Below are 27,041 nucleotides of genomic sequence, written 5' to 3'. Positions count from 1 at the left end.
GTGAAAAACACTGCAAAGCCCATATGTCCAAGTGCATAGTCATTATCTTTGCACATAAAGATAATCATAAATCCAGCAGCACAGCTGTGCCACTGTGTGCCGCGCATTTGTCAAGTAGGCGAGGAGAGTAATCAGGAGGCGTGTGTGCATCTGAGTGTGAATGAGGGATAATTTTATTCCCATTTGAGCTGATCATTTGAAAAGCATGGAATGAAACAAGAAAGACAGGAAGAGAGAGAAGAAAGAAAGAAAGACAGACAGACAGAAAGAAAAAATGAAAGAAAGGAAGGAAGAAAGAAAGAAAGAAAGAAAGAAAGAAAAAGAAAGAAAGAAAGAAAATAAGAAAGAAAGAAAAAGAAAGGAGAGTTTATGGACTTATCAACTTTTAGCCCTGTTATCAATGTTAGTTCTTTCAAAAGTTTAAATACTGAATGTTGACCAGGATACAAGAGAAAGGCTGAGACAAACTCACATAAACAAACGGAACCTGTTTGCGGGATACAATACTCAGCATAACTAATCAAACTTAAACTTACCGCACCCTTGTATTTATATAAGTGTCACATGTGGTTTATTGCCTCTTCCTTTCTGGCTTCCAAGGTATTTGTTAAACCTTGCAGTCTAGTCTATGCGTGAAAAACAGCTTTTTGAGCTGTTTCTCTTGCAGAATGCATAAATTTGAAATTATACTTGCATGAATGAAGTGTTTGTAATGCACTTCCTTGACATGCCTTTATCACTGTCAATAAATATGACCTTTGATAAGAGTTTACCCTTGTAGTCTTGGGTAACTCGAATGTTATATCAAATGTGAACATGACCAAGAAATTAAACAGGCGTTCCAGACTGGGCAGTTGGTTGGTGAAACTGAATTCGCTCAGTTTCAGTTCACAAAATCTGCATGTTACTAGACTCTTTGCCATCATCTCTTTGGTTATTAGAGTTTCACAATATGTCTTGTCAACGTAATGTCTGAGGAGTCCGTCATTTTAGTTGCTGTCAGCAGATTTGACGTAGGCGGTTATGAGATCCAGGCATAGAGAAGAATGTGTGTGAATCCTTCCTACACAGATCCGCTCAATTATACTTCCCAGCACAATCTGGTCTCTCCTGTTGACTTGGATTCCTCCGGTAGATTTTCTACCGGGCTAGTCAACAAACAAACGGAGACGTTTTGAATAGTGGCATCGATTTTCTGCGCTGTTTTAGACTTGTAGTCTCTGCAAAAGTGAATGAAATTTTACGATGCCTGTTTCAAAAATTGAATTAACATCAACAGCCCCCTGGACAGACAATATAAAAAATGTTGCTTTGTTTTATTTTATTTATTTATTTTTGGCTTTCAATTTCAATTTCAGTAAGTCATGATTCATGACTTACTGAATCATGACTTACATGATTCAGTAAGTCATGAATCATGTCAGTTTTGGAAATAATACACTTCAGTTCGAATCTATTTTCCTTAGAAAATAGATTCGAACTGATATGGCTGCTGCTGTTAGTAAAATGCTCTAAATGTTCCTACTATGAATATTGTTGTCATTCTTAAAGAGAAATCAGTGTCAGCACTTTTCAAATGCCAGAGATAAATATCGGGCTGTTCCTGATCTCTGATTGGCACATCTTTGGTGTGAAGAATCACATTATGTCTGTTAATGAACTGCTATGACATTATAGCGAGCAAAGTTGTTTAAAGATGGCGCATACCTCTTTTTCAATGGCCCATGGTGAGGCGTTCACTGTGGAAAAACTGAACTGAGGCCATTTCTGCATGTTAAAACAACTAACTGTGATGTACAGATGGTTTACACATGATCTTTTTCACACTTTGCATATATATACCAGATATACTCTCATGGCTTGGGTGGCCTATTTAAGATGCAAACCCTCCAGCTGCACTCTAAATTTTCTGCCTTCCTCCCTTCTGCTGCAAGCTTCTGCTTCTCCACCACCTAATCACTCAATTGGGGACCGAGTTCAGAGTATCTTTGGTAAATTCCTGACATAAGGGAGACAAGCTAAGGGGAGTAGAGATCTCTCCACAACATGCTGACCAGCTTGATCTTGAATTGATGAGATTCAAGTCTCAAACTTATATAAGGTAATGAAGACATATTTAAACTTTTACACATTAGTTGTCTTACGAAATTGATAATGATGCCGGTTCCGCCCCCATGATGACGTAGAACAATCCTCCCCCAATCATTCCAGGGCACTTGTCAGCAACTGACCAATCAGCATTCCAAGTACAGTTTCCGACAATATTGACAGTATCCATCATAGAAAACACGCTGCAGTCAGAGAGATTTTGAGGAAAATACTAGATAATCACGGTCCCAGTTGTCAGTGGGTAATATTTATTCCCGACAGCCGTTACCCAGAACGTTTTAGGGGGCGGAATACAATTCATCACATTTCCAAAACCTAAAAAGAGTCTGGAGTAACGCAAGAAATTGATCATGGACTGCAGCCCACCTCACGTCCAGTTGAATGAAACTGATGGACGGAAACTACCAGGTTAGTCAGCACCATGAAGGTAACTGGTAGTAAACATCCCAGTTTTTGACATAACGACACTTACTGATAGGTCCGTGCTAACGACTCACGGCTCCCTGATAACGATTCAGGCTACATGCTAACGACTCACGACTGACAGATAAGCGTCAAATAAACACAACTCAGTTAAATTAAAACAACAATGCTAAACATCTAATCATTTCCAGATCAGTAAGTGAAGGTAGTTATGCTGTATTTTATGCGTGTAGATTTCAACGGCAGCATGAAAACAGACTGCGCTAACTGCTATATTGGCATATAAACACTGTTTCATACTACTGTTTATTTCTAAGTATTTTCCTGAAGGCAGATTTTCACAAGCCGACTTTAGTTAAGTTGTTACTCACCCATTTTGTACGTGCAAAGTGCGTCCCACTGCGTTCACACTCACATCCAACCAGACTTTGTGTCCCTTATTTTTCCTCTTGGGCTTTATCGTTGATTTCTCCGTTATTTCCCGCTAATAATCTTACAGACCTGACGTCGGTCTAGTTAGAGAATTTTCTTGCCTGCTGTCTTTGCCTCAGTGTTGGTTTATAACACAAAAATGACGGACCTCAATGACCGTTAGTCTGCCATAAGTTAGCTTGTCGGAGGACAGCTCTACTTCTGCAAGGAGGCGGCCCGGCGTCATGTCAATTATATTTATGCAAAAGCAAGGATTCTTAAGGGTGCGTTCACACTGCAGCCTAAAGTGACCCAATTCCGATTTTTTAACGTAATGCGACCTGGCTGTATCTGATCTTTTCTTGGCAGTATGAACAGCACAGGTCGGATTCTTTTTCAAATGTGACCCATATCCGACACGTATCTGATTCAAATGCGACCTAACGTCCAGGCTGCATTCATCCGAACTGAACGTCACTGATTCTCAACAAATCTCACTAATCTGCGTCCTGATACGCGCAAGCGGGAAGAAAAACAACAACCATGACGGACTATATGAGGATTAAGTTGTTAATATGTTGCTCTGGCCGGACAACAACTTCAAATATGTAAGCTAAGCTCCCCCGTTAGCCTCCATGTTTACTTCCGCAAACACTGAGCACTTTTTTTTATGGTGGTTGGCAGAACACTGAGAACGCTGACGTTATTGCGCCCTGTACTGCGCATGCGGGACACTTTCAGGTCGTTTGCCCATTCACACTGCAGAACGCATACAGGTCGCATTTACTGGCAGTGTGAATGGCCACGACAAAAAAGTCGGAATTGCCAAAAAATCAGAATTGGGTCACTTCAAGCTGCAGTGTGAACGCACCCTATGAGAGTTATGCACTGTATGTAAGTTAAAAACAGCACAATAACTGTCCCTTTGATCTTGTAAATGTAAAACGCGGTAAAGTTCGACAAAATTGAAGTTGTCGTCAGACGTTCTGTGGCATTAAGCCCAGGTTATTAAAGATTTCTTTCTTTCTCCCCACTCAGCTTTAATGAGCCACCTCGGCCTGCTGATGGACTCCTTGGTGAATCAATATGGTGTCATTGATTTGCTGTTATGACTCATGGCCTTATTCTGTGATGAAAGCTAGGCTTAAATGCGCGGTACAGACGAGCTATTCTTAGACATTATTTTTAGTGCTCAGTCAATTATTGTAGCCTACACAAAAGTGCACTCAGAAGAGAATAATTTTTCATCTCTTCTTCCTCTATGCCCACCATAGTTTCTAAATTATACTTGATTGCTGTTCTCCAGCTGCTTATTATGTTATTGTATACCTTTAATGAAACAGCAAGCTTTTATAATTAAACTGAATTTGCAACCACAAATCAGGGATGGGCAGTCAACAAGCTAGTAATTAATCATCGTGATTATTGTCAACTAAGTTGTGTTATGAGTATTAAAGGCAAAGTGTGTTTTCTACTGATGCAGAGGTGCCTCAGTTTAACAGACTGGAGCAAGTTGGATTTTGAAGGTAGAGCTTTTAATTGCTTTTATGATATTGATCTTGTGTTGTAAGAAGATCAATACATTAAGCTTTTTGTTCACTAAGAGACATCCAAACAACCTGATCTATGATGAAGCTGAAACTTTTGCTTGGTATGCAGTAAACATAAAAATAAGTCCTGCTAAGATAAAGCTCCGTTATGCTTTCAGGTACTGGAATGATGTATGATTTCTGGTGATTTATACTGACGGTTATCAGCAAACAAATGGGGGTGATGAGGACGGCGCATTAAATACGGCACAGCGGGACAACAATAACGGTGTAAAATAACTGGAAGTAAAATATGCATATTCTCTCATCTAACCAAAAAATAGATGCTGGTTGGTTGATCACCTGCACTGACACCAAAATAAAGAAGGTTCCTATCAACACTGGTGATGGATTCCTATTTCAGCAAAGCTATGCACTCAAGCACACATAAAACACTTACAAGTATAGACCAGCTAAGAGGACTCTGAGTGCAACCTGCTTTTCTCTACAGCTGCATGATGCCCCAGTTTATTATTCAGTATTTTGGACAGATGAACACATTTTTCAAATCCTCACCATAAAGTTGTCAACACTTAACCAAATTCATGCCAAACAGCAACAACCCGGTTATGCTCAAACTACCTGCCTCAATTCCTCCCACAATCAACTAAATATGTTACCTTCAGGTATTATAAAAATGTTGTTTATATCAAACATGACTTAAAAGAAATTTGACTTTGTAATTTAGAGCCTTGAAATTGGGCCTCTGTCTCTTTAAAAACTCCTGCTCTTTCTGAAACTCTGCCTTCAGCAAGTTATCACAATATCGCTCCTCTATTAATACTTTAACATTTGTACAAGTGTTTTACTGGACGTAGCTACTAAAATGAGCTCAACAGATGCCTAGTTCCACAAGGTGTTTGCTGCTAGCTAGTCTGAAGGAGTTGAGTGGGGAAGTTTAAGGGGACCTGAGGGCAGTGCTGTTTGAGGCAGGAATTTGGAAGCTCCAAGGAGGAGCTGAGTCTTGATGAGGGATTAACCTTGTATTGCATAAAGCTGAAAGAAAGTCAGTTTTACATAATATTCCTCCTGTAGCAAACATGAACAACGACCCCAAGCAAGTGTCAGTCCACCCCAAGTGTTGTGGACTGACCACTGTAAAGCCCTGCTCTCAGTCCTGAGAAGTAAATTCAAAATGTTTTCCTTTGTCATGTTGATAAAACGGTAATTCTGCCAACAGACTGATTTAAGATCAAACAGTGAGAAAAGGAATTGCTACATCTTGTATTTTGTTCTTTTGCTATACTAGGATCTGAGAATCGACCGCACTATTTCCACATTACGAGTCTGCGGCTTTATTTTCTGTTACTACTAGAATAAAAGGGGGATTTTTGTTCATTGTCACTTCCCTATTCCAAATGTAAAATGCTTCCTACAATCGATTAACCACAGGCAATTTTTTTCCCTGTGGAATCTGAAAGCAGAAGGCCTAATTTCTTTGCAGCAAGCATTTTTTGCAGAGATTTGTGCACATATGCTAACGGAACATTAAGAGACTTGTTTTTTTTTTTTATGGTAGGTTTGGCTTACTCTCCTATCTTTTTAACTTTGACCTAAATCATGTTGAAATCATTGGTGTAATTCCATTTTCTGATTTTAACACCATGTGATCATGTTTACAAACATTTCTAAGTTTTTCCAAAGAACAATAACTCCTCTTATTTTTTTGTGTGAAATTGTGTTAGCGCTTTTTAAAAAGTGTGTGTATTGTTTAACAGTAATCTTTTATAGGTCTTGAATCAAACATTTTGTCAACCGCAGTGAGCTTTTAGAGGTCTGGTTTCAACAACCTCTGCATAATGAAACTCTGATGTGCCCCTCTGCGCACAGGAATGAGATGACTGAAGTATGGATTATGCAAGTATCTGGCAGATTCCCCTTGAGAAACCTGAGATGACTGTGACTCTGACTCCCAGCATCACAAAGATTATATTTACTGAGAAAGGCAGAATAAAGTCATTCTTTATTGCTTAAACACAGTTAACTTGAACTTCAGCTGCAGCTGTTACAGATATGACAAGGATGACTTCAAGATATACTTTACGATAAGAGGATAGGGAAGAAATAGACTTTTTTTTTACCATAAACCCCAGTGGAGGATCTAAAAAACTTTTCTTCCAATTTCAGCTCAACGTTCCTGAAAATAATTTTGGGTCCTTTTGCTAATAATCCGCAAACTATCACTGCTAAGAACTGCTGAACAGTTCGTCTTTCCATTACCAAAAAGAAGCTTTGTAGCTCATTTATTCCTTCGTTAGCTTGCTTTTTTTTTGTGCATATTTCAACATTAAATTTGAGCAGTATCAGACATTTAGCCAAATCTGTAAAGCCTTTTAAAAATTTATTTACATTTTTTGTTGTTGTTGAACTTAATGTTCAGTTTTTAAATGCAAACATATTAATGTTGTCCAGTTTTGGCAAAATTTCTTAAGCTCCTTTCCCAAACATGTTCGCTAAATGAAGGCGTTTACAAGATATCTAGTTTATGACACTATGAAATTTCAATTTAAGGAACCTGCAGAGTTTCGGTAAAACAACTTCTGCTAAACAACTCAGTCAAACAACAGAAGGATGTGAGTAGGTTGTAAATTTAAATGCACTCAACAGCTCATTGTGAGCAGTGTCGTGTTAAAACATTATCAGCTTGTAACAAACTGTGAAAGGAGGAGAGACAATGTCACTATTTACATGCACCAAGTAATAGTTTGGCTTTAAATGTGCTGAGTAAGATGTTTGTTTGTTGGTTTCTTTAAACAAAAAAGCATTGTGTAACGCAGTTTTAATGCATAATGCTTTGGGTGATAAGCTCCTTTCTGCTGACACTGAGCTCTCATTCAAATTCAATTTGCAACTAATCTGAAAACACTTTCATATCAAACTTCATAAGATGGGAAAACACAGCTAACCTTTAGCTCTTCAGTGGGAGAGTGGCTAGACATAATTAATTATTATTATTAATAATGAATTTTTAATAACAAACAATAATAATAATAATTATCATCATCGTCATCATATCTGGTGATCCTAGAGGTAATGAAAATAGATGAAACAATAGCTTCGCATCCTAAATACAAAGTCTTGGCAAAACAAATCTTGAATTAAACATACCTGAAAAGCTATTACTATGTAAACATTAAATTTCATAATTGATGATAGAAAAAAAAGCTATGCAGTGTTATTGGTGTTTTAATGCAAAATGTATTTTTTCATGTTTGACAAACATAATTGAGCGTCTATGCTGGACTTGGATTATGTTTTAAAAGACGTTGTGTGTGGGTACCAGTAAATGCAGAGCATGTCAAAATGAAAGAAAACATTAGACTCATATCAGTCTTAGCCAATCTAAAAGCACCCACTTAACTTGGTTTGGCCACCTCCGCCCTTCATCGCCGTCTCCTCCTCCCCCTCACTGTTCTGTCTTGTCTATTCCTGCCTATGCGATTACATTACTGGCATAACTGAGTAATTTTTCTGCACATCTGTGATTTGTTAATTCCAGTGAAGGAGCAGTAATCCAACCATTCTTCTGTGTCTGTTCAGAAGTCCAGAGGTTTGTACTCCTAGTCTTAGTCAAGAGTTTGTGAAACAACGTCTGAGCCATATGCTTTTTACCTGTTTGCTCTGTTGTGACTCATAGAGAAGATTAAAAGTCATGAAGCTCCTTCTAAGAATTTTACTTTGTGCTTTGTGAAACGAATAACACAAAAGTATACACACAAAAAGCTACGCAAGCAAAACAAGTTTTGCGTGTCTTTTGCACACGCAAAACTTCTTCAGTCTCTACAGTCTGCTATAGGAGACGCCATATTGTTTTCAACACTTGTTTTGCAAGACACCTATGTTACAGAGAAATGCAAAGTAATGGTGACTGTGAAAAAATGTCCGGAAAACAACCGAGCGGTTTCTATCTGATGGCATGGCATGTTAGAAAATCCTTTAAGCACATAGATTTGTACGTTGCAGTGCCAACCCTAGACTCTGTGTTGTTTTCTATCAATGTGCTTTTGACTTTCAGTTTTAGATGTCAACAGGCCAAAGGTTAAGCAAACCGCCCTTCCAAGCATCTGAAGTATTTTGTTTATGACATGGGGGAAGGAGGGGGTGGGGATTTGAATTATGGACATGTGTAACACATTACCAGGTCATTAACTGGAAAATAAACCTTTTAAAATGGATTCTGATATGTGAGATGTAGTTGGAAAAACTACATCAGATGACAGATGGTGGGAAATGGTGGGATGGTGGGAAAGTTCATGCAGCTTTTATTCATTTCAGTGCCACACTGTGCGTTTTATTTTTATCATTATTAATTTCTCTCCAACTTCTTTACAGAAAATAATGTTACATCCACAAAGTTTAATGTATTTCACTAGAATTTTATGTGTTAGATGAACATAAAGTGTAGCACAATTGTGAAGCGAAGGTTGATTATGCTCAGTTTTCAACATTTCTTTGCAACTACAAACACTAAAGGTGCTGCATGCATTGGTATTCAGCACTCCCATACTAATGCTATGGAATTACAGCTGCGTGTATCCTTTAGGATACATGTCTAGAAGAAATGCGCAGTTGTTGGTTGTTGTCTTCCTCCTCAGCTCTGTCATGCACCTGATGGACCTGGGCTGGATGAGTGTGGTTTCTTAGCAGGCTGCTGCCACAATACCAGGGAGTCACTTCCTCATCAACTTAGGAAGGCCACAGGATGCTTGTTGTTTGCTAGACAATTAATGCTGGTGGTAATTCTAGTTTCTGGCTTTCTGTATTCATTTCTCTACCACAAGTTGGCTCTCACACGCCACTCAAAACTTCTCCAAAACTTTATCTTTGAACTGTTTGGTGTCGTTTGTTCCACAGTGCTTTATTGGCACCCCATAAATCAGTCATATTTATGGAAAATTATATTTACATTGCACCCCAGCAGACATTATTTACTGATAAGTTGGCTTGTGAAGGCAATTGGTTGTGCTGTTTTACTTAGGAGTATCAGAGTAAAGAATATAAATGGATGCCACAATTTTTAGATGTTTATTTGTTAAAGAGAATATCTGTATCCTTTTCCTTCTGTATCTGTGTTTTTGTTGGAATAAGTTTGTAGTCATAGCATGACATGAACAGAAGGTCAAGAGATTTGAATATGTTTGCAGATGCCACTTTTCTTGGGAAGGGAGTTAATATTTATGACTAATAAGTAATTACTTGAAATGATTTGCTAAATGTTTACCACAAAGAGTTTCACATCATTACAGAAGACTGCAGATCCATTAAATTATCGCCATTTATTTATGATTCATAAATCTGCAAAGGATCTTCTGTAGAAAAAGAAGCAATGAATGACACAAAGGGACAACCACAATGGAAAATTTACGGTTTATTTTCATTTCCCTCCCCCCATTACGTCGACTTCTGTGAAAATTTTATCTTTTTCTCCTTCCTCCATTTTATTGAAATACTTTCACACAATACGAAACAAACATTTGTTTTCTCAGGTTACCAGGGAATCAGCATGGAAAGAACATTAGGGGACAGCCCCAACTATAATTAATATTTTTATGAGCAAATCTGAGCCACAAGCTTCCAACCGTATCAGAACCGAATTAAAACTCACTAGATTAAAATCGCTCTTTGACAAGGAATTCACCCAAGAATATATTCCTGTAAATCAATAAGGGGACTCAGCTGTCAGGCGACACGCAGCTCAGTAATATGATTGTTAAAACGTAAACGCTGGCTTTTGCGCCGCTGGCGATGGGAGCCGTTAGAAATACCCTGTGCTCAGTGTTTCTGCTCCTACAGGGAGCTTCACCAAACGGTTCATGTGTTTCGGGATTACTGTCGGACAGTCAGACAAGGTATTCTTGTAATATTTCGATAAACCCCCTTTGACTGTTAGATTAATCTACTCTTATCTTTGTGTAAAAGAAACTGAGGTCAACGGCATGCAAGTAATCGTAATAAATTATTTTCTGGCTTAAAAGTGATTTGCCACAGGTGCTTTGAAACCATTAATCATGCTTGACAATAGTTCAGTAACAGTGGTGTCACTGCAGAGGTGCTTATGAGAGACTGTTCTGGTTATGCTCTGAATATTAACATAAGTATTAAATACATTTAGCTTCTCCAGACACATCCAAATTACTGTTTATCAACCGTTAATGAATCTTGACATTTCTAACACTGGCTTTGCAATCATTTGGATTTTGTGTGTGTTTTTTTTTCTGTTTGTTTCTACCCATTTTCCTCGGAACCTGGAAATGCATACTATTTACAAAAACAAATATTTCTAAATTGAAAAGATGTCACTGTGAAGTCAAATCATCTAAAATAATAGCACAACCATATAAACCACAAAATAAAACGAGCCAGTTAATGCACATTTCATCACTAAATCAAGGTGAGTTATAAGGCAAGCGAGGCAGAAACAAAAAAGAAAAAAAAAAAACACACATTTGCCATGTGTATAATAAAAGAAATATACTTCATTTGCACTTTTCCTCTTCTTGGCTTGTACTCCACATCTGGTGTGAAGGATTCATTGTTCAGCCGGCTCTCTGAAGTCTTTTAACCATTGGTCAGAGTCTCAGTCTTCAGCACGTTTCTCCAGCCTCAGGGCTGGATCATGCCTCTGCTGAGCTTTCTGAAGCTTCAGTCAGCTTAATGTCGAGGCCACCAGCTTCGCCATTCAAGAAAAACACAGATATCCAAAAGGATGTCTTGCACGTCGTCATCATGCTTGACATCATACACCCTGGTATAAATCATCGCCTGTCTGTGGTATCTGACACAAAACAGGACTGAACGGCTTGAAGTTAATGAAAAAAGCTGAAAAGCCATGAGAGGAAAATGGTTTAAACGAACACCGAGCCTGTGTTTTGGCATTTTCTCATATTTCTGAACATCAATTTAAATGTTGGGATTAATCGTGTGGCTTTGCATGACAGGAGCCGTTACTGAAGTCGCATCAAACACTCCGCTCCTGGAGGGCGCCCTCTCAACCATTTCCCCTCGACGACTGCGGCAAGGACAGAGGTAGCCTTTGAGATGCACGCGCACCTTGCTGTGCAGGGAGGCGTAGATGAAGGGGTTGTAACACGCCGAGCTCATAGCCACTAAATGGCAGCAAACTTGCAGGACGTTTATGTAGCGTTTCCCAATGATGAGGAACTCTGGGTCCAAGTCCAGCAAAAGGTTCAGCACCTAAACAAAAGGAGACATATGAAAACAAAAGAAGTTTTTACTTGAGAGTGCATGAAGAGTAAAACATGATGTCATATTGCACACACAGATGGGTTAGAATTTTTTATTGTGAGGTTTTGTTAAAAGTTTTATAGAGCAATGTCATTATCTATAGTTATTTACACAGAAAATGGAGGAAGAAGGTGATGCTCCCTAGTGATCTTCCTGTCTGAAAGACGGGAGCATCTAAAGTATTTCCTGTGACTGTAAGTGAAACAAGTGAGGAGGTGGATAAATCACCAAACGTAGTGCCACTTCATAGCACCATCAAGTAACTGTTACCTTCAAGAAATGCTGTATATATCAAGTATGACTTAATTTAACGCCTTGAAATTGGGTCTCTCTTTCTTTAACCCAGCTGCGGTCTTAAGAGATGGGGTCATTTGGACCCCTGCCCCACACTGGTGAAAGTTCAACGAGGTTTCATTTTATAACCCTTTCTTTTCTTTATGGTTTAGTGCAAGCAAATACTGAACTGTCCCCAGATGTTCTAACACCATGAGGTCTAATGAAGTTCTGCTGCTGTCGGGACTGTGATCCAGGACAACACTAGGAGGAGCGATGGGTGATTAATAATAATCGTGGAGATGCTAAATAATGAACTGATTACAAATGCTCAGGGCTATTGGGAGCTGTAAAAAAATCTAAGATCGTGGAGAGGCTCCGTCCATCCACAGAGGTTGAGGTTGACAACCTCTGTAGACCTAATGAAGTAGCCACTCGTTTCTAAATTACACACACAGAAAAAACTGGATAATTTTAGAAATTTCTACAGAACGAAAGTGCTTATTTTATGGTAAAATTAAGTAACCTCAATTATTTTTTTTTCTCAGGCTGTAGAACAGAGAACAGCATCGAACCCAAAAGCAAAAAGCTTATTTTCATAGTTCAATTAGGCCAACTTGAAACATTTACATTAAGGAGAATGGGAAAGTCATTTGAAGCCCAGTAAAATTAAAGAGACCAAAGAAAAGGCTCATTTTCCATTAGTTTTATTCTGTTTCATTTGCACAGACTATTTGCATGAAAGCAAATTAAAAATGGCCCGAAGGACCCTTTCATATTATCTTCACTCATTATAGGAAAAAGAAGGACACTTTTTCATGTTATTTTTGGTCAAAGTCATTAAAAGCCAATGAGGGGGGCCTAGAGAGTCAAATGTGTGCAAATTTACACTCCTGGACTGTATTAGCTTCAGCCTGTGGGACCAAATATTACAGATTTCTAATAATTAAAGATGTCCGAAAAGTTACCTGTTGCAGGTAAGTTATTAACCCATGGTAGCAGAAATAGATTTTTAAAAAGTCTTAAGTCGCTTTGAGTTTTTAATTGAAAAACCGCTTTAGCAGTTTAGAAGTCGCCAACACGTTCTGAAGTGCCACTGTGGTGATTTCATTTGGTTACGGTAGTACTAACCTGTTGAACAAAACCTACCAACATCAATCAAAGTGTTACTTCCTTTAACATGCAGAGGTTACGCTTATGAAGACGATTTCCTCTTTGTGACATGAAAAAAAAGCATGCAACAGCCCTGCAAGATTGCAAATGTATCTGTAGGCTGCATGGAGCACCGTTGCTGTTGTGAAATGAATCTTTCCCACCTGGTAAGTTTTGCAACATAAACAGAGTGACCTTCAAATGATGGTCTCATCAACCACTACGCTGTGTAACTTCATCCTTCTAATAATGAAATCCTAATCTTTTAGTCTTCATAGCTCATTGAGAAAATAGTGTCAGATTTGCAGACTCTGTTACTTCAACGTGGCTCTCGGTCATAAATGATGCAGAAAATCTAATCTCGCTGGCAATAAAAGTTTTATTTTTGGCTTCTTCCCTGCTGTTGAGTTCATCATTTGCTGGTTGATGCAAATAGAAGTGGGATGCAAATTCGGTCTTCTGACATTCAGCTGAATCAGGGGGTAGCAAATAAATAATCATAGTAATAATAATAAGCAGTAAAGACCGGTAAACATCAAGTGGCTAGGTATTTGTTTTCAGATGTGTTTGTTTGGTAATTACCTGCAGAGGCAGCCAGCACAGTGCAAATGCGAGCACTGAGGCCACCAACAGAGTAAAGGTCTTTTTTCTTCTTTGACTCCAGCGCTGTTGACTGCTGGATGGCTCCCCAGGAACCGAGTAGCGCTTAAGGCTAACAGTGATGGCGCAGTAGGAGATGCTGACGGACAGCAGCGGGATCATGTAGGAGGTCGTCAGGATGAAGCAGGAGTACAACAACCGCAGATTGCCGCTGTCGGGCCAGAATTCCTCACACACCACCAAGTCTATCCCGCTGGGGCGGAGGTCCAGGTAGCGTGTGTAAAAAGACGGAGGTGCAGCCAAGGCCAGAGACAAAAGCCAGACGCCCAGAGTCACTGCGCCACAGCCCCAGGCAGAAATTCTTTTCCTTACCGGGTGAGCTGCGAAGAGGAAATGAAAAAACAAATGGAAATACACAGGAAGAAAAGCATTAGGGACTTATTGCTTTCAAATCCACTTCAGAGAACAGACTTGGACAGACCCGTTGGCTCTCCTGATCAAGAAGTGTTCAAAAAGCCCCAAAATGAATTGATATTGTGTTCCTCTATGCATATTGTCAAACTAAAAGGCTTAAAAAAAGTCTAACTTTTGGTTTGAGTTAGAAAATTAACATTAAGGAGAAGCACATTATTCCTTTCAAATAAACACAACTGAAGCAATTTTTTTCTTTTTGCTCTAAATTGATTAATGTTTCTAGGAACTTCTAATTAGTTATCCATCACTTGTAAATATGACTTGACATAAAGGCCCATCTGTTTTGATAAATCGTTATGAGACAAACTCATTGAGATAAAAAACTGATTTTTTTAATGGAATCCTGGCCAAGAGGCAGCAACAAATACAACACAGGAAGCAATTAGCAATATGTCCACCATGCTAACTGACTGATTGAGATTAATGCGAAAAAAATAAATAAAATAAAATAAAATTGTTTCTTACCAAACATTACAAATGTATAAATGAAGTATGCTAAAGCTGAAGAGACTAAGATTGGGAGTTTTAGGAGCAAATACTCAAGGTGGGTCTGGATTTTAGCAAAATATCTTATTTCCGGACCATAGGGCGCACCATACTATAACCCGCTGCAATTACAATTTTAAAAAAAAACTGATAATGTACACATATAAGCCGCTGGTATCTCCGCCGCTCTCGGTTTTCCATAAGGACGCAGTAGAGTCTCCAAAGCCGAATCATAGTTCGTTCACGTTCCTGTACTGTCAGGTCGATTAGCCCCCACCTTAAAAGCTGCATCATGTGAGTTTGGAGAAATTTCTCAATAGTGCCTGCTGCTAGCATGTGCTTGTTCTAAATGAAAATCAGTGCTTTCTTCCTTGATTTCCAATTTTGACCTCCAATGATTCACTTCCTGCTAAAGAGCCCCCTGGCGGTGGAAGAAAAATCCACAGAAAAGCTGCACCGGGCTACAAGCCACGTGGTTCAAAGTGTGAGGAAAATAAAAGAAGCGGCTTATAGTCCGAAAAACACTTTTAAGTTTGGTAGAGGATCTGGGATGCTGTGGGTCTTTCACTTACAAATGTCATCAAATTTAAATTTTCCTTTTTTTTATTTGTTATTGTGCAATAAAAGATTAATTCATTTTAAGGATTTTTAGGGATCTTTACTAGAGCAAACTGCAATATTCTCTTAGATCAATCTACCATATTAATGTAAATATATCTATTTTATGGTGCTTAATTTTCTATACAGATGATATTTATTGAGTACATGCAATAAATTCATATTCCAAAGCATAAATGTTAAGTTATTTACCTACAACAATGTAGCGATCAACAGCAATGGCTGTGAGTGAAAGCACTGAGGCAAACACCGTGGCACACTGCAGCAAGGGCACCAAGTGGCAGAGAGGTTGTCCAAAAGCCCAGCCATGGCTGTCGAAGGCGTAAGACACAGTCAGTGGGACACAACTTAAACACATCAGCAGGTCGCCAGCCGCTAAATTACCAATGAAGAAGTTGGTGGCGTTGTGGAGTTTCTTGTCTGCCAAAATGCAGGCCAACAAAAATGAGTTTCCAACACCGGCCACAACCACCACGAGGCAGTAGAGAGGCAAAAAAAGAGGTTTGAACCGCTGAAGAAGCTCCATCCCAACAAACATGTCCAGTGGGTCGCTGTGATTGAGTCCTTGGCCTTTGTTGCCTTCTGGTCCTCCTGTGTCTTGAGTAGCGTTTCCAGTCAAACCGAAGTCCTTATTCATAAAGATGTCCATGTCCTTGCAGGTAGACCTTAAGAGAAAGGCAAAAATGAATCATTAATTACTCCAATTTGATGAATGTAATTAGTCATTATCGAGGGATTTCAATACCATGTCTGGTCTGACTAATTTAGAGTTATTGTGTCTAAAATAAGACAGAATTAGTCACTATTACTACCTATGATGAGTGCATGTTTAACGGACAGGAGTTTTACTTTTATGGTTTAATTCTTGAACAAACATGTATGGCATAGAAAGCTTCACGTTGCTCTCAAAACAGCCCACAGGGATGGTCTACATTTTCATTTGTGACTGTGCCAGAGGGGTCGATTGTGCTGTAAAACTAGCTTGTTTCCAGAAGATGAGGCACAAGGCAGCTTGAGTTGCATCTTGCTGTGTACATCGGCTGAGAAAAACAGAGTGCAAACGGGAAAACAGGCCCCAGGGAAGGAAGTAGCACTACCATAGACTTCCTGCCTGGGACGTCCCATAACATAGTTTGACCCGCAGACAACTGAAGAAACTCTGAACCCATTAAAGTGTGATATTTGCTCTGACTAAATATAAATGATAGTTCATCTATGAAAACTTCATGCAAGTTTAGTTTCTTACATCTCAGGTCTTCTGAAACAACTCAGATCACTGGACTTCAACTGCTGGTGATTTTTTTTTTTCCCCCAAATGCAGAAACATTTAAAGACACACTTGAGTCAATAAGAAGTTTTCTGGTAGTATGAGCTGTAGCGGTATGGAGTGGACGCCTCAAATATGGAGACTGTTGACCCATTTCCTGCCTTCACCTTGAATAATTTTGTCCTTAAGTTGCACATCACCTACAAGGAGCCACACAGTCTGAGTCTAGAATACCAGAAGTTTGACCTGTGGGTTACAAGAAACCAGCTGCCCAATGTTAGCTGACATCATTTATGGTCAGAACGACAGCAGAATACGATCCTTCTATAAAAAAGTCAACATTAATGTGTTTGTATAACTATGTTTCATCTTGATAAATAAATTCATACTCAGCCAGACAGCACAAGAGTATATATAAATCCCTGATGCTTCTAAACATGCACACACACACTGACAATAATTATTCACTTGCAGATCTTTTTTTATGTCTAAATGAAACAGAGTTTGAGTGTAAATTCTCCTAGGAAATCTTTTAAAATATTTTTATGACATCTCTGGGGAGCGTTCTAATGTGAAGGATACATTTTTCCACTCCAGTGCGTCACAGCGCATCGTACGCTGGAACATTTCGCTCACTAGTGGATTTGCTTCGAAGAGCTGCCAAATCCCAATTCTGGCTGCTGCTGCATGCAGCTGTTAGATATACAGTGAAGTGCACATACACTAGCAGAGAAATGTAATGAAAAGTGTGAATTCATCAGGCCGTAAGTGTGGTTTTTGTAAGCACTCATATCAAAGATTAGCTCAGTCCTTTTTAACGTAATCCAGAATAATAAAGAATCCTTATCTGCTGCAATTGTGCCGAGATGAAAACCGTCCCTTTTATATCATCGCATTCAAATTAGAGCTCGGCAACGAGAACAGACATGCTTGTAAATTTTAATTTTAACAACCTGCTTTCAGGAGCATTTGGCAGGAGATTTTGGTATTAATGGAAGCATAATTGTGGTGGTACTCTTTGACAATTTCAAACTAATATTATTGACAACAAACCTTTAAAACTGAACTATATATATTTAATAAAATTCAACAATCTAGCACTGTTTGCGATTACTTTATGTGTTCCTCGTTGTTGTTATTTTTGGCTCCATATTTGATGGCCAAATATTCCTCTATGACCAAGTCCATTCTCGTGAGGCACAGAACTGTGGAGGCTGCTGCCTGTCTTCATGTGGCCTTTGTGTTTTGGCCGCTAATAAAAGAACAACCAGCTGCAGTGGCTACAGAGTAAAAAAAGCCATCTGAACCTAAAATGATTTTCAGATGCCTGTGAAGCAGTTTTTTTTTTTTTTGTCATTTTGTCAATTGCTTCCTGTATCCAAAACAAAAGTGTGACCTTTACTCATCCATCAGTGTTTCCAATATGTTAAACTTGTTATTAAAACTAAATTGATCTGTTTTTATGACTTTAAATTTATTTGAAGGCTTAAGGATTGTGAATGTCAGGATATCCTACAGCTCTACGGCTAAACGCATTGTGCGTACCTTGAGTTTTTCATTTGAGTAAAAAAAAAACATATATATATATATATGTGTGTGTGTGTATATATATATATATACACAGTTACTATTAACAAAATTGTGGAAAAAATAAAAAAATTTGTTTTTTGTGTCAAACCCTCCTGTCTGCGTTTATGCAGCATATCTGTGTGTGTCAGGAACTCGCCATCAGCTGCGTCTCTGTGTGCCAAGCGCATTGCGTGCATGTGACCCGTACTTGTGTGGGTTAGGTCTGTGCTGGTTTCGATGTGTGTTGGGCATGTGGTCGTGGTCATGGTCATGCGGGTTCAGTGACGGTTTTGTCTTTTGTGCGCGCCCTCCAATAATCTCCTGCAGGCGCCCCTGGTGAAAGCAATGTGTTTTATTTAACTAATGCTGATTATTCCAAGCAGCACAGACATCCCTCATGACACAGAGCCCTTCACACTAGCTGAGACAAAATTATTAATCTACTGAATACAGATTGGTGCTGTCACTAAACAGATTATCTGTGGTATAAAAAGGTTTGCAGCAGGGAAAGCATGCTTATCTGTGGACAGGATGTTTGTGTAGCTAAAAATGCTGGGTTTTTATTGGTACCTCTTGAGTCTTTTTACGTTTTGTTATATTACAACTGCAAACTTCAGGTTCTGAAGCATTAGGCCCTGTCCATGTGGGAACCCCCACCCCCCTTCAAAAACAGGGAAAATGTTTGTGTTAGTGCTGCAGCTGCTGCAGAACCTCGTTGATCGACTTCAAGAAATTATCTGTGCACTGTAGTATTTCACTGACAAGAGAAAGCTGAGGAAAACCAACATATTCAGGATGCCTGTGTAGACGAGGGTGAGACCCACAAATGGAGCCTCACGAGCCCCATCACCACAAACACCTAATGGTGACAGTATGGTTCTGAAAGTTGCCAGGTGATGATAGAAAGATGGGTGAAGCTAAATACAGAGTGACGCAAAAGAGGCTGCAAAATATTGGAAACTGGGCCAAACTTTATCTTCCAGTAGGACAACAACTCTGGGCGTAATGCCAGAGATATGATGGAATAGATTAGATCAATAATCATCCATAAAGCAGCTGCTTTGCAGAAGAGACTAGAATAAATATGGGTCTCTAGAAGTCCAAAGGTGCAGAGACATGTTCCAAAATGCTGTTGCAAAAGTTGTTTCAGCGGGGGCTCGACACAAATGCAGATCAAACTTTACAGTTTTATTTGTAGCAGTCTTTTAAATCGTGCATTCTTCCTTCCACTTTGTAATTGTTTATCAATCAATTGAATATGTAGAAGTCACTTAAAATCCCAATAAAATGCACGTGGAATTGTGTCTGTAGCATTACAGGATGTATAAAAACACTATAAGGGTCATCAATGTTTTTTGTGCAGCACACACTTTAACCTACAAATCAGTTGGTTAAAGTAACATTAGAGGCATTTTGTCTTCTTGCCTCTTGTGCATATTATATTACTGGGGTAACATTTGAAAACTTGGTGAAAAGGTCCCCTATTTTTAATTTCTTTTCAAAAGGGATAAGTCTGTTGACTACACAAAACATATTCAATACATGTTTTTTCAAAAAGTTATTGTCAGCTTATGAGATTTCACCTGACCAGTTCAGCCTACTTTGAGCTCCTTTCTGAATGAGCTGTTTTAAGGTTATGTCTCTGTTATGCAAATGAGCTGCTGCTGGCTGTGCCTCCAACTCGGTGTTGGGACTTAATAGATGTGAAAATGGCTGCAAACAGATGCGCAAATGTACAATGACACAGCTTTCGCCCCTTCATTACGGAACGGTCAGAATGACCATGGCTGCGCTTTTATGAGTATGATTTTTTGTTTTCGTGGTTTTGAAAAGAGACATCCCCATTACGTCTCCGTCTTTGGAGAACGACATCTTCTTCGCTCTTCCAAGTCACTGAAGACCTGGAAGAGCGATTAGACCTCTAATCGAAGAGGTCTAATCTTCGATTAGAGGTCTAATCGAAGAGGTCTGTTTAAACAGACCTCTAAACAGTTGGATTTGTGAAAACGATCTTTTTTTTTTTCTGGCAATGTAGCTGAGACTTTGCCATTAAAACTGCTCACTGCAGTCAATAACAAAACACTAGTCTTTTCCAGCAGCCATTGTACAGTGTCTACTTCGGTAAAACCAAACATACTTGTCTTCTAACAATGAAGTGAGCATAGTTCTGTGGGAGCGTTGAGGAACTGGGCTAAGCTGGGGCTGCTAGGTAAAAGGGGAAGTGCCTCACAATTGTGACTTAATAATCTGAAGGTTTTTAAAACAGCTCATGTTCCAAACCCCTAAAAAACATAAACTAATTGGTTCATGTGTTTTGTTTTAGCCTTTGAACTCTTTCTATAAGCTCTAGAGACCCCAAATGGAAATACTACAACGCTATTTTGCATAATGGGTCCACTAAGTCAACTTCTGGTGCTGTGGTTTTGCGGGTTGCATTTCTAAGTATCCATATTACGTAACTACTTCCAGTTTCACAGTTTTCTGGGAAAAATGTGAAGAAAGCCTTCCTGTCTTACACTTGCACCATCCAGGCAAACCGGGACAGTGCTTTTGTGTGAGAGCGACAACAAAGTGTCAAGCTCCCTCTGTGTTTTAAATGAGGGAACATCCAAAGAAACACAACATGTTTTGCTTCATGTTGTTTTCATCAGTAGCATCCAACAACACTGTATCAAGTATTTATTAGCAATAAATTTAGCTCTTTATGAAGGGAAATAATCTGACCTTCCCTTGAAAGCGGAAGCCGCTTTCCTGATCTGATTGCTCTGGTAGAGGTGATTGTGTTGTTGATCGCAGTTCTGCTACATATTTTATGGCTTGAGTATTCTTCGGTGTTTCTGTCGTACGTCAGGCTTCACATGATCAAAGCACTACAAGGATAAGTGGATTAAGTGTAGCATGAGTCAACCTCTGTATGTTGGCTTTTCATCCCTGAAGACATTTGTGTTTCTGTTCACTTCAGCTGAAAAGCTCTACGTCATTATTTAAAACAACGTGGACTCTTTCACCTTTAGCTGAAACGAAACGTCTTTCTAAAAATAAATAAGGTAGTTTACGATGGGTTTTTTTTTTTTTTTTATTTTTTGTTTGTTTGTTTGTTTGAAACGAAACGTCTTTCTAAAAATAAATAAGGTAGTTTACGATGGGTTTTTTTTTTTTTTTTCAGACATTGCAAATTGTTAGTTGTGTTAAAATGCCTTGAATGTACTTAATAGATGCTATGTTTTATGAAATGCTTTGGGTAACATGAAATTTATTTTTTTCTGAAGCGTGTGTACTTTACGTCAACAGGTTTGCTTATGTTACAGTTATACATTTGGGCATATTTGCAAGAGATCTACAATACATGTAAGGCTTTTTGGTGCAACCGATTCTGCAACCATTACTTGTCATTGTGATCCAAGTTTTGCAGCATTACAAATTATTTAATCTCATTCAAGCACATTTGTCTTCTGCCTTGTTGTCTCAGGCTGCAAAAACTTTTCCTTGATTATTGATGATAGGAATTTCTTTTTGCCTTGATTTCTTTAATCACTAACTATTGTCAAAGGTGCAGCTTTGTGCAGTTTCATAGCACAATCAAGTAACTCTGTTATCTTCAGTCTGTACATATGAAACATTTCCTAAAAAAACGTTTTGAAACTGGCTTCTGTCTCTTTAAGAAGCTCCTTCTCTTTCAGACACTCCGCCTTCAGTAATATCATCACAACAATGTTTTTCCATTATGTTTTTGATCATCAGCTAGTGAGATTTTTTTTTTTTTTATTTGACATTAAAGTTATTTAAAGTGTCTGCTAGATCTTAGGTCGTAGTTTGATATATTTCTCTGTCTTTCTTGCAGATCATCTGAATACGTAAAGAAATATGTTGTGTAATTATTTGCGACAAATTAGATTCTATGAATTGTAAATAAAAACAAGTAGTGATTTTTTTTAAGCAATGTTACTAAATTGTGCGAATTAAGAGTTTTCGCAGCAGAAACCAAGCCTTGTGACCATGGTGATAACAGTGGTGGCCAAATTTTTCTCTAAACTCCTAACTTCTGATGACGATCGGTCTTTCAGTGACAAAGTCGGCTGCACAGACAAGTATTTATAGCTCTTTGCTGCAAATGAAAATGACTCGGATGAGTGATCAATTCTTAAACAGATGGACCCACTCGAATGACTTAATACGTGCTCTGCAGCGTCACCGCAATCAGCGGAGGGGGAGTTAAACGATTCTTCACAATCAATCCAAAACTTGTTGGTAACCATTACTTTCTCAGAATCGCTCCGCCCGAGAGCTGGCCGGGCCTTGGTGTCAAACCAAAGTGTGTCTTTAATTGCTAATTTGTTATCCACGTGTTGGTAATCGGCAGCAGGAGCATGTGCTCCGATCCCATCTGGTCTCCCAACATCTACCTTGTCAGACAGCTTAGAAGGAACCCACCCTCGCCTAGTAACGCTGTTGCCATGGCCTTTGTGGAAATCATCCAGACCCCACAGCTAATTTGCAAGGCGTGATGTGAATTGAGCGCTCTCAAAATGCAAAACAGGAAGGACATCTACTGTTGATGCTCTCTCATCCTGCTTAGCTTGCTCTCTTATATCCCCATAGTGTTTTTTTTTTATTTCCACATTCACTTTTATCACTGTGTGACTCCACTGACATTTCCCTCTTTTGAGCACTTTGTTTGAATTTTAAGCATCCGTCATACCGAGCGTGCCGAGGCATCCAGATGGAGCTGGAGGCAGAAGTTGGGTAAAAGTGAAACAGGAATTAGGGGAAAGATGAATCTATGCATTTCTAAAGCGGTGACTTAATACTTTCACTTACTGTCTAAATCGGGGATGTCAGATAAACGATGCATAATTTCCACTTAAACTTTAGCAAATTTGAACTGGACACAGTTTTCATATCAGAGTCAGCAAATGACTGTAACTCCTCGCGTTTCTTCAGGTCTGGGAGACTAATGACCAGTTGTTGGCTAAATGTTATTTTCACCCGCTGACCATTTCATTACCGGAGGTCGAAGCAGCCCTGGAGGCATTGGCTTACTTAAAAAAAAAGGTTAGGTTAATTTAAGAAGTTACAGTCAATATTTTCTTTTTCTTTTTTTGCCACTGAGAAGAAGTTGTAGCAGCACTGGAGCCAATAAACAAAAGCCACACAAACAAAAAGCTTTAATATATTCTTAGTTTTGCAGATGTCTTGAGTGAAAATTTGATTGCTTCAGATGATCTTGTTTTTGTTTCAGATTTACTGAGAGTAGTTGCTCCGAGTGTACAAATGTTTAGGTTTCATTTCATTCAGTAAGTAACAAAATCAAGCAAAAAAAACCCAAAGAACTGAGCTCTTATAATTTCTTTCCTTTTCTCCATAGTGTCCCTTGTGATTGCAACAATAAATGTATTACATTAAATGAATTCAAAACGGATATACTTGAAAGTTGTTGACTTCTTTCACACATATTTTGCATGTTTTATGAAACATTCCTACAACATAACTTTTTATATATTTTTTTGCATTTAAATCAGGCATTTCATTATATTTTAAAAGGATCTCCAAATAGAAAAAAACAAAGAACAAAACAAAACATGTATCTGTTCAAGAAAACTGCATGGAAAGCCACCAAAGCTAAATCTGCAGGCAGGAATGCATTTGTTTTCTCTAGCGCTCCTCTGAAATGTCACACACAATCCTGCAGAGCCAGAACACATTTAAAGATGACAAATGCTGCTAATCATCATTCGCCTTAAATTGGTTCAAATTACAGAGTGTTTTTATGGTGGTAATTAAATCATCTAATAGCTTAATTTCGATAATTCATTTTTTCCTTCTACTTTGAATGAATGAGAACATTTTCTAACAATCAGTTGCCTCACAGAGAGAAAGTAATTTTTAGATGAAATTTCAAACTATGTATTTTAGCTAAATTCCAAAACAAAAGATTTTTTTTAATTGATTGTTTTTTTTTATACATTAAAAAAAACCTCCCAGTGTTTCAGTATGTCATCAAAAATAAAGATCTTACCTTTACAAATCAGACAGATTTCCTTTTGTGCCTCTTCACTTTTTTTTTTGCGAAAACAAAAACGCTGACTTTCTTTTCTTTTTATCCCTGTTGTGAAAAATCTAAAATATTATTACTGAACGCTCTCTCTTCCCCCAGCCTAAAAAAAAAGAAGCCCGTGTTGTGTGGCGAGTCGGGGAAGAAGATGGTGTTTCTCACTTAGCGCTCAATGAGAGTGACAGGGGAGGAAAAAGGGGGGGAGAGAGAAGAACCCACCTCTCTCCCTTCAAATCCTCACCAAATGTGTGCCCTCCCACATTTGCTCCTTTATCACGTCTGCATTTTTACACATTCACACTTCACATATACACACACAAAAGCGACAACAGCCGGCTATTATTTGACCTCGGCTGGCAGAACGCCTGTTTTGTGCAGCTGTATTTGAAAGCCTTGATTGCCTTGCTGACATATCAACTACCTGTGGAGGAGAAAGAGGGGGGGTAAAAAAAAAGAGAAAGGAACAACCATGTGAAGGATGGACAGAATTATGTTCTCAGAAAGAACCAGATCTCTGCTGACCGTTGCTAAGAAAGCAGAACTATTGTAGAAGAACGCAGCTTAGTGACTGTGATGAGTAACTTAAACATAAAATGTTGGCACATTTTTTGTCAGCTCAACCCTTTACTTGATCATTTTAACACTCACAAATGGTTTGTCTTATTTTAGGAAACATTTGTAAAGCCATGATGTCAGCATTAGACTAATTTCTGTAATTTCTGTTTGATACCCACTCATAGATATCCTGTTGACTGCAATGAAACCATCACAAAATAACGTTTGGACTGGCTTTTTTTCTCTCTCTCTCTCTCTCTTGCTGCCATTTCCATCATTCCCCTCTAAACCGATGCTTAGTGTTTGAAGAGATTTTGATACTTTTTGCAGATATTTGCTCCTCAGCTTTTTTTTTTTCCTGACCGTTTTTCACTACTGCAATTTCGGGGGACCAATCCAGTACAAGATGGAGCACTCAATAGAACAACCTATCCTGGCAAGAAAAGGGGAGGAAAAAAAACAAACAAAAACAGCAAAAAACATGAGATCCACAAGCAGGGGAGCAGAATAAAAAATAAAGAGATATATGGGTTGGTGAATTTCAAAAGGAAGTCTTTGCATCTGAAAGAAACTGAAGGTTTGAGTTGTTTGTATCAGTAGAGACGACAGAAAGCGAAGGGAACTTTCTTCAGCCATAGATTTCACATTTGAATAATAAAGATAAACACATATAATCAGAGGAGCGTAAACACAGGGTTTAGCTGTGTGAAAAGTAAATGTTGAACGTTTTACTCTCGAATCAAGTGCAATTTTTCCTTTGCACACCGCTGAAATTAGATGTCAGATAAGTCCTCCTGTGCTTTGTTTTAGGAGGTAAATTGACTAAAGATTTTATTCGCTTTTGTCCTTTGCAGATATAAAAGAAAAGCTTTTAGCAGTTTGGTCTCAGATGTATGGGCTGGCATTTATTTAACCTTGTTATCGAAATGTTTTAGCTGTCTGTGCAGCTGATTGTCAACATAATCGCGGTAAGAGTTTCATAAAAGGGCATTGGGTGTTATGACTTGTGTATAAATATTGCTTACAGTCCTGAATAGAAATCAATAAGGCAAATCTAAATTCTTGCAAGTGAAGAACACGAAGATCAGCAGACGTGGAAAGAAACCTCAGCAAAGTGGGAATTCAAGAAACCAAGAATTTTATCTTTAGTCACACTAAGATGTGTATTTTTAAAGGTGAACCAGCAAAAATAAATTTTGTTTTTGCACAGGAATAGGCGGCATCTTTGTTTTAATACCATGTATAATTTAGATTTGATTGATTTAAGTTGTATAATTTCTTTTGGACTCTGTGTCCATGAAAAGTGCTTGGATAAATTTCACTTGCTAAATGTAGCTAAAGCAACCAAAAGTCTTTATTGGAACCATTTACTGAAATATCCATTTTTTTTGCAACCACATTATTTAAAATAAAGGAAAATAATAATGATAAAAAAACCTGTCAAACTACTTTTGTGGATAAAATCGATTTCCTGACTGAAGTTCGTTTCCATTCCAATATTTCAAAATGTGATCATTCTGTTCAATAAACAGACATGGTCATATTCAGACTTGAACACATTATTGAATATTTTTAAGAATTACGAATGTGTACAAATTATGGATTGTTGCAAAGCAAATTAAGAAAAATAAGTAGAGCTGCGGTCAGGATAAAAGAATCATGTGTACAACTACAGTCACTGACCAGGCTCAAGTTAAGTTAGACTTAAATAAATGTTTAAATCACTACAGGAAACCAGTCAGCAATGATAAACACAAAATAAAGAGCTTCTAAACGGATCAGTGATTTTCATTACTGTTTAATGAGCTGTGGGTCGGGTCAGGTTTTTCTCTTTTTGCATTCTCCTGTGTGGGGTTACTTACTCTATACTTTCATTGTGCAGTCCAAATATGTCAGTTTAATTGAAGGTGTGATTGAAGGTGTGATTGTGAACAATTAGTTTGATTGGATACTTTTAACAAGATAGGGCAGACTTAACTATTGGCCATATGAACTGTGGTGTAAAATGTCATCGTGAAAATATCTTAGTACTATGAGGAAGGTCGCCTATTGTCTGCATCTCTCACTTTCTTTGTTTTTACACAAATTCACAACCGCCTCTGGTTTATTAGCAGCATTTCGTTGTTCCATTTGGAACTGTCCTGCAACCCTGGATAACGGTGACTGGGTGAAATCCATGAAAAGACGGAAATGCCAGGTACCGAGTTCCTTTGTAAGT

General features: G+C 38.4%; 1 protein-coding gene across 3 annotated transcripts in view; it reads right to left on the bottom strand.

Annotated features, from left to right (window-relative positions):
* Window positions 1-9,887: 9,887 nt before the first annotated feature.
* The window catches only part of LOC103136259 (prolactin-releasing peptide receptor), a 17,701-nt gene continuing 547 nt past the window's right edge, over window positions 9,888-27,041 (bottom strand). Inside the window, exons 1-4 of one of the 3 annotated variants that reach the window (XM_007549427.2) lie at window positions 24,233-24,464; window positions 15,573-16,045; window positions 13,785-14,182; window positions 9,888-11,726 (exon numbers count right to left, since the gene is read on the bottom strand). In XM_007549427.2, coding sequence (XP_007549489.1) covers window positions 11,433-11,726; window positions 13,785-14,182; window positions 15,573-16,029 — 1,149 coding nt within the window. In that variant the 5' untranslated portion in view covers window positions 16,030-16,045; window positions 24,233-24,464 and the 3' untranslated portion in view covers window positions 9,888-11,432. Of the gene's footprint in view, window positions 11,727-13,784; window positions 14,183-15,572; window positions 16,046-18,424; window positions 18,543-24,232; window positions 24,465-27,041 lie in introns of those variants that run through there. The other 2 variants (XM_016670160.1, XM_016670161.1) reach the window with 2 other exon arrangements.

The sequence above is a fragment of the Poecilia formosa genome, unplaced genomic scaffold (assembly GCF_000485575.1).
Source record: "Poecilia formosa unplaced genomic scaffold, Poecilia_formosa-5.1.2 Scaffold31, whole genome shotgun sequence".
Lineage (NCBI taxonomy): Eukaryota > Metazoa > Chordata > Actinopteri > Cyprinodontiformes > Poeciliidae > Poecilia > Poecilia formosa.
This window is presented reverse-complemented; position numbering and strand designations above follow the sequence as displayed.